The 7,746-nt window shown below is 62.0% G+C and overlaps 1 protein-coding gene across 2 annotated transcripts in view; it reads right to left on the reverse strand.

Annotated features, from left to right (window-relative positions):
• VSTM2L (V-set and transmembrane domain containing 2 like) overlaps positions 1-7,746 on the reverse strand; it is a 17,172-nt gene extending 9,426 nt beyond the window's left edge. The window contains exons 1-2 of one of the 2 annotated variants that reach the window (XM_086853201.1): positions 7,543-7,746; positions 213-382 (exon numbers count right to left, since the gene is read on the reverse strand). In XM_086853201.1, the coding sequence (XP_086709327.1) occupies positions 213-382; positions 7,543-7,651 (279 nt within the window). In that variant the 5' untranslated portion in view covers positions 7,652-7,746. Of the gene's footprint in view, positions 1-212; positions 386-7,542 lie in introns of both variants that reach the window. The other variant, XM_086853200.1, reaches the window with a different exon arrangement.

The raw sequence follows: 7,746 nt of genomic DNA on the forward strand, positions 1-7,746 counted from the left end.
CCACAGGACCCTCAGGCTGCTGTCTGTCAGAGTAGAGGGTGAAACCCTGCCCTGCAGGTCCAGTCAGCACCAGAGATGCTGCTGTGGGTTGGGGTCCCCCACCAAAACCCAACAGTGGCTGCAAACAAATCCCTTCCCCACGGAAAGTGCAGGGCTCTGCCTGAAGGGCTCTGCCTTTCCCTGCTGCTGTGGAGGAGGATGAGGGGCATTACCTGACTGGAAGCCCACGTCTGTTTGTCCGTCCAGTCCTTGTGGTTGCGGACGTACCACCACTGGATCTCAAGGGAGTAGGAGGGGGAGCCGCTGCCGCGGAAGGAACACGCCATCTCCACATCCTCACCCGCCTGCGCCGTCATGTCATGAGGGGTCTCGGTGAAGAGAGCTGCTGGAGACAGAGCGAGGGCTGTGGGTGCCCGCGGGACACAGAGCTGTCCCAGTGAAGGACAATGCCTCCAGCCACACAGGCAGAGTCACCAGGAGTGCCTGGATCCTTTCCTGGCTGAAAAGACCCAGCCTCCACAGCAGAGCAGACAGGTCCCTGCCATCCCCAACTTCTCCTTTCCCATGTCAGTGTCCCCTCCCCACCCTCAGCAGAGCTGTGCCCCCCACCCCCCCAGCACTTTGCAGGGAAAGGGAGGAGCAGGAGCCTGTGGCCCCCTGTTCCCACAGCATCCCTCAGACTCCTGCCCCAGAACGAGTGCAGGACCTGCCACACCTCTGAGGTGAAGGAAATAAATAGAGCATGATGGCATCTCACTCAGATCGGGACATAACTGAAAAACAAATCCTCGTTTAATGCAGCCCCAAACAGGCTCCCACATGCCATATGGTTTACTTTCCTCACTCAAAACAAATATTGTTCGGAGATGTAATTAGAATTCTTTTCATCTCCTCTGGAGAGCCTGTTGTTCCTCCCTACAGACAGCCCCAGTGTGCAGGGCACGGGCAAGCGCTGCTGCCGCGGTCGGTGCAGCACCTTCTCCATGGCACAGCACCGGAACAGGGCTGCCAGCCCCCTGCACACCCCAGGCACTGCCAGGCTGCCCTGCGCCTCCTGTCCTCACTCACCACCTCGTGCTGCCAGCACTGCCAGCTCACAGCCACAGTGCAGGTCCCATCGGAGCCACCGGAGCCCTCCGGGACACACAGCCTGTCGGGAGAAACACTCTCTCCAGCCCTGATCCCTCTGAAAACCAATTATTATCAGGCCAGACAAAAAGTTAATACCTCTAATATCTCCCTGTCCCTCTGGACGCATGGAAATCCCATCCACTTATTGCTTTCCTTTAATCCATCTCAGCAGGGAACAGAGGAAAATACCCAACACCGGGGTTTACCGAGGAGGGGTGTCCTGGTGGGGTTCCCAGTGCTGTTCCCACATCCTGTTCATGCAGAACCCAGCACCAGCAGCCACATGGATTCTGTGCCAGGGGTGGAAGGAACCCCAGGCAAGGGAACAGCTCTGGTGACTGAGGGCTGTGGGAGAGCAGGGTGTCTTCTTGGCACAGGACAAAGGGTTCCCTTGCCCTCCAAGCTACAGTGGTGCTGAGGCTGTTGTGTCCAGTCATTATCCAGCACTCACCACCCATTCCCTGGCTGCAGCCAGGATCAGGCTCTTGCCCCACAGAATTCCTGATGGCAGGAGCAATGGCCAAAGACAGTGTATCCCAACAGAACCTGTACCAGCCCCCCAGACACCACAGCTCCAGCAGTGCAGGGGCAGGGTGATGGCCTGAGGGCTCCAGCCAGGTCCAAATTCCTGTGAACACAATTAAAATCCACTCCCACAGAAGGGAATTTGGCAGATAAGCTGAGAAAAGGCTGGATTGAATCAAGCGCCTTCTTTCTTTCTGATTTTAATTGGGAAGCGTATGTATTAATTAACCCCAGAGCTTAGCCACCTACAAGCACATCCAGAGGAGCAAAGATGCTGCAGATGGATACTTAGGGTCTTTGCTGGGGACACATGTCTTTCAGATGTGTCCTCCAGCAGCACCATGTGCCTTCCCTGGTGGATGCTGCAGCCCTCGGCCCTGCCTGGACAGAGATGACTCACTGTCCCCCAGCCCTGCCCCTCACAGGGACACAAATGGGGACCAGGGTCCCCCCAGGCACCCCCTGGCTGGGCATGGACCCTACACCGGGTTGGCCAAGCTGCCTGGACACTGCTCCTGTGAGCACTGACCAGCTCTGGTCAGTGTCCTGTCCCTCCAGCATCCCTGTCCCCTGCCCACCCCAGCCCCTGACACTGGAGCCACATCCCCACAGCCAGAGGGAGGGGGCCGTCGGGGGCCGCTGCTCCGTGTGCTTTATGGCCTGCTACCTGTCATAAACTGAGAACACCAGGATCAATAAATCTTCCAGGAAATAAAAATCAGGGGAAATAAAATGAACTCAATGGGGAAACACAGATAAACAGAATTGAAACTGCCTGCTGGGACGGCTTGGTGCTCTCATAAACCAGAAACAGACGGGGTCCCTCCCTGCGGTGAGCACCATCCCTCACCTTGGTCACACTCTGCAGGGGAGGGGGCTGCGGCAGCGGGGGCTGTGCTGGGGCAAGAGCAGGTCGTGCATTGATTGCCCTGAGTCCCTGGAAATGACCCACGGATCCCTGCTCTGTCCTCCTGCCATCCATAGGCCCCACCGGCACAGAAAGCCCTGCAGCCCCCAGGAGCCTCTCCAGGACTCTGCCAGAGCTGTGCCAGCCTCCCTGGTCCCCAGCACAGCCCCACAAGGACAGCACCGGAGCAGCGCCATGGGCACCGGCTCAGGCTAATTGTTGTGTAAAGAGGTACCGGAGGACAGTGAAATGTGCATTGGACATTTGCAAACGCCTGTTAATCGCCCGGTCAGCCCAAGCTGCTGCTCTGGGAAGGATTTTTTCCCCTAAGCCGGGAGTCAGAAGCCTCTTTCTCTGCCCAGCACAGCTGAAGACCCTCACCGGAGCTCCAGCCGGGCTGGTGGGGTGACAAGCACCAAGCAGGAGGTGGGGCTGGGGCTGGCTCTGTCCCACGCCGGGCCGGGACAGGGGCTGGGGGAGCTGAAACATCTCTCTGCTGCTGCTCCTGCCCACTGGAGTGTCCATCCAGCCCCTGGCCTGCGTCCCTGGTGGGGGGCCAGCTCTGACCTGCTGGGTTTGTGCTGCACCTCTGCAGGAAAAGCAAATGTGTCCAACAGAATCCAGAACCACTGACACTCTCCCCAGGCAGCCACAGCCCCTCCGGCACCGTCCCCTCCCCAGACATCCATGACCCCTCCGGCACCGTCCCCTCCCCAGGAACCCACGGCTGAGGGACAGCGACAGCCCCGGCTTCAGGGACACCATGTCCTGCCGGCAGCAAAGGCACCTGAGGCACATCCCGGGACACGGATGGACCCTCCTGACCCCCAGCCCTTGACACAGCCTGCCTGAGCAAGAGCCGTCCCGCGGGATCGGGAGGCACAGGAGGCACCCTCCGGATGGATCCGGGAGCGGCCTGGGCACTATCCCAGTGCCTGTGTGACCCCCGCTGTCCCCACCACGGGGACACCGGCTCCGCCAGAGGCTGCTGCACAGGTCGGGCTGCAGCCTCCCTCCCGCTCCCACCGCCGCTACCAGCTGTGGATGCGTCTCCTCCTGACAAGCCTGCGAGCAGGGATGCTGACCCCGGGGCGCTGAAAACACATCGCGGTGCAAACCGCTGCATAAACACGGCGTGACGGCCGCGTCACTGCTGAGAGAGGGCAGGCGGCTCCGGCCCCGGCGGCCGAGCGGGCAGAGCAGCCGGGCGAGCGCTGCTCTCCTCCAGCCCTGCAGACATTCCCTTCCCACGAGACGCGGCAGGCTGGAGCGAATGTCCAATGCCTGGGGCCGGCAGGCTCTCACCACACGCTGGGGATGGCAGCTCCGTTGCTCTGCCCCTCTTTACAGTCATATGAGCAGCAGAAGGAGCTCAAATTTGCAGCATGTGAATTAAAAACAAAAAAAAAAAAACCCCGCCTAACTCGGTGACTGTGATCAGGCCAGCACTCACCTCACCAGAGAGCTGGAATTAACCTTGAAAACTGCAGGTATGTCCAACAGTGCCCCATTGCGCTGGGCTGCCCCAGCTCCTGCCCCCAGTGCTTCCCACTCCCCTAATATTTAACCTCCTCAGCAAGAGAGAAGTCAGTGGTGAGTCTCTCCAGTCTGGCCCCGGATACAAAAAGCTTTGCCACACAAGGGGACTTGCTGCTCCCATCTGGTTCCTGGGGACTCGCAGTTCTCAGACAATTCCCTCCCAAGGGGCTCAAGGAAGAGCTGTTATTTGATAGTATAAGTAGCAAAGCCCTAAAATGGCCTTTTTTTGACAGCTCCCAGTGGGGCTCCAGCAGCGTGTGCAGCCAGCCCGCAGCCACCACTCTCTCTGGTGCTGCTCTCTGCCCGGGGATGGTTCCCAGCAGCCAGGGGAGGATTCTCAGCCAAAATCATTCAGCAGGAGTGGTCTCACACCCAGCACCCAAAACATGAGCCACCAGCACTGGCAGCTGCTGCCGAAAGCTGCCCTCACCACACAGGCGCTGGTACCATCCCGCAGAGCTGGCAGTGCCTGGTGCTCATGGACACGGCACCCCCTGCCCGGCTCTGCCCACCCCATCAGCGCTGAGCTCATCCCAAGCCAGCTTCACACACGACAGAATCAGCAATGCACCCATCACAGCAGAGCCCGGCCAGCACCCCCTGCTCAGCCGGGCACCCACCGCAGATGGGGCCTCAGGGAGGGAGCCGTGCAGGAGGGGAAACAGCTGGGGAACAGAGGAGCTCGGGGAGAGCCAGAGCTGTGGAGGATAGGGCCAGTCTGTCCCGAGGTGCACAAGCCCCACTCACACCATGAACCAAAATCCCAGAGGAGCCGTGAAGGGGAGAGGGCTCAGCAGCTGCCCACCTGGGCATCCATGTGGCCCCCGGGGCTGCTCCTGATGAAGGAGGCAGCAGAGCAGAGCCTCCAGCCTGGCCCACTCCAGGTCCTCAGTCCAGCCCTGCCGTGCTGCCCACAGCTCCCAGACCGTGCGCGGCCGTGCCGGCTGTTGCTTGATTCCTGCCTCGCTCACAGGGAACGTTATGATTAAAATTAGCTGTCACTGTCCTAACGCAATAATTCCCAGTGTCTGGCCCGTCGTCTGTCAGCCGCTTCAAGGGAAGAGAAAGCCCAGACGTTTGATGAGGAGAGGTGTCAGATGTAATTGCGTTGAATGACTGCACGAACAGCAGCAGGAAAAACACATCGCATGGAGAATTCCCACCAGGAAGTGTGAAAAAATCCGGCAGAATGCAAAGTGTTTATGAAAGTAATTGATAGAATAATCACTGGGGTGTGCGGGAACGGAGCAGGGCAGCGCCCTGGGGAGCCGGGGCACCGCTCTCTCCAGCCCCCAGCCGCGGCTCTGCTGAGGCGAGGCGATATCGCCTGCACACGGTGCCGGCAAGAAACGGGCAGCTCCTCCTCACGGCACGGCTCCCCTGCCCCGCTCCAGAGCCTGGGAAGGCGGCTGGAGCTTCCCAGGCAGCGCATGAGAAAGCCGATGGCAGCAGCCCAGCGAGCACAGGCTGCAATGGGGGGCATGAATAATTGAAGGCACCAGCCTGAGGAGAGGAGAGAAGGGGGAGAGGCAGCACTGTGGGTAGGGAAGGGATGGTGGGAAGAATCCTGCGGCTCAGATGCTCTCACAGGGCAGTTGGAGCCCACCCTGGCTCCATCCTTACCAAAAGAAGAGCTTTTGTTGTGGGGGCAGGTAAAGGACTTTCTTTATGAGTTTTCCCTCCCCACAGCCGTGGTTGCCCTGCGAGCAGAACCTCGCTGCCCACTGTGGGGTGGCAGGATGGGGGAGCCACCCCAGGGGTGCCCATGGCCGCTCGCCGATGCCTGCGGAGCACACGCTGCTCCCATCAATTCCCTCACTGCATCCGGCGTGGACAAGTTAAAAGGAAGAGTGAAGGCACTCCGGGGCTGTGCCAGAGCCTCGCGGTGGCTCTGGTGGCTCCTCCAGGCCGCCAGCACCGGGCAGGGATGGCAGCGAGCTCTGGGCGCCGCCTGATGCGGGCAGAGCCCGGCAGGACCTGCCCGTGCCCCCCAAACAGCCGAACCCATCCCGCTGGCCACAGCCCCTCTCCCTCTCCACGTCTCCAACCTGCTGGACTCTCGTGGTGTGGAGGGAAAGCTGCACCAGCCAGTAATGAAATGATCAGTCTCCGATCTGCTAAACAGCGATTTATACAGGTTTTCAGCACATACAGCTTTTATCAAATTGGTATTCACCTACTGAACACAAATGGCTTATTATACATGACCCACTTATTCACTGCTTTTCAGTATCGTTAATAAAGGTTTCTGTTGTGATTAAGTGAGTTGCTGCAGAACTGCTCGAGTACCAAGCTGTAATGTGGCTCCAAAGTGCACTCGCCCTCCCAGAATATTTCATCTCCTTGGCTCCCTGTTCCCTCGCAGCGACCATTTCCCTATTTATTTGCCTATTGCTGAATTTCTGAGGGGAGCAGCGGTGGCTAATGGAGGCTCTTCACCCACCTTTCCGTCCGGCGTGCCAGCCTGGCAGGTCTGGAAACTCTCGCGCTGTGAACCCCCAATGCAGAGGCTGATCGTCCCCTCCCTGGGCAGGCAGGTACCTGCCAGCCCACGCACTGCTGCGGGACACCACAAACTGCGGGGCTCCTCACACCATTCACTCTGGCCCGGCCCGAGGCATCGTGTGCCTGGAGGCTCCTCGGGGCACAGTGGGTCCCTCCGCACACGGGAGGCCCCGGAGCTGGGCGGGGGGAAGAGCCGGGACCCGGGCAGCCAGCGTGTCCCCGTGGCCACTCCTCGGGCTAAGACTGAACGTGCCCGCTCCGCAGGGAACGAGGGGGTTCTCAGAGCCTCCTCCGAGGCTTGGTCCCCTGTCACCTTCTCGGTACCCACGAGGCAGCTGTCCCCACGCCGGGTTCCTCGCCGGCGGGTGCAGGATGCGGGAAGAGGTTCCACTTCCCCAACCCCGCTGGATCCCATCGGGCTCGGCAGCACCGACCCGCCGAGCCACCGCGCACCGGAGGGAGCGGAGGAGCGGGAGGCGGCGGGGGAGCCCCGCTGCCGGGGCGTGGGGCACCGCACGGCGGGGCGGGCGGCGGCACCGGGAAGCGCACCGGGAGGCTCACGGACGCGGGGTGCGGGTGGCGGCGGCGACACCGTGAGACACACGGAGACGGGGTGCGGGTGGCTGCAGGCACCGGGACGTGCAGAGCCCCAAGACTCGGCAGCCCAGCGGCCAAAGCAGAGGCCGCCTCCCGGGTTCCGGAGACGGGAGCGGCGGAGCCCAACCCCAGCTCGCCCGGCTGCCCCCCGCTCCTCGAGCCGCCGATGCGACGGACGGCTCCGGTGGCGGAGCCCGACCGGGACCCCCGACCCCCCGCACTCGTCCCGCTGCCCGGGCAAGAGCCGCCCCGACCCGCCGCCAGCCCCACGAGGCGCCGAGCCCCAGGAGCTCTCGTCGCTCAGTCGCCCCCTTCCCGAGCCCGAGCCGCCGCCTCACCGCTGCCCGCCGCCGGGGCGTCCCACGGGGGGTGCCGGGAGGCGGCGCCGAGCTGTAGGTAGAGCCCCAGGTAGTGGAAAATCCCCAGGGCCAGGGCCAGGGCGCCCATCTTGCCGCGGGCGCGTCCGTCCCGGGGGCGGCGGCGCCGCCGGGCCGAGCCCTGTCCCCGGGGCTGCGCCGCGGTCCCGGCGCCGCCGCGCTGCG

This window comes from Cyanistes caeruleus, chromosome 16, assembly GCF_971803275.1.
Source record: "Cyanistes caeruleus chromosome 16, bCyaCae1.hap1.1, whole genome shotgun sequence".
Taxonomy (NCBI): domain Eukaryota; kingdom Metazoa; phylum Chordata; class Aves; order Passeriformes; family Paridae; genus Cyanistes; species Cyanistes caeruleus.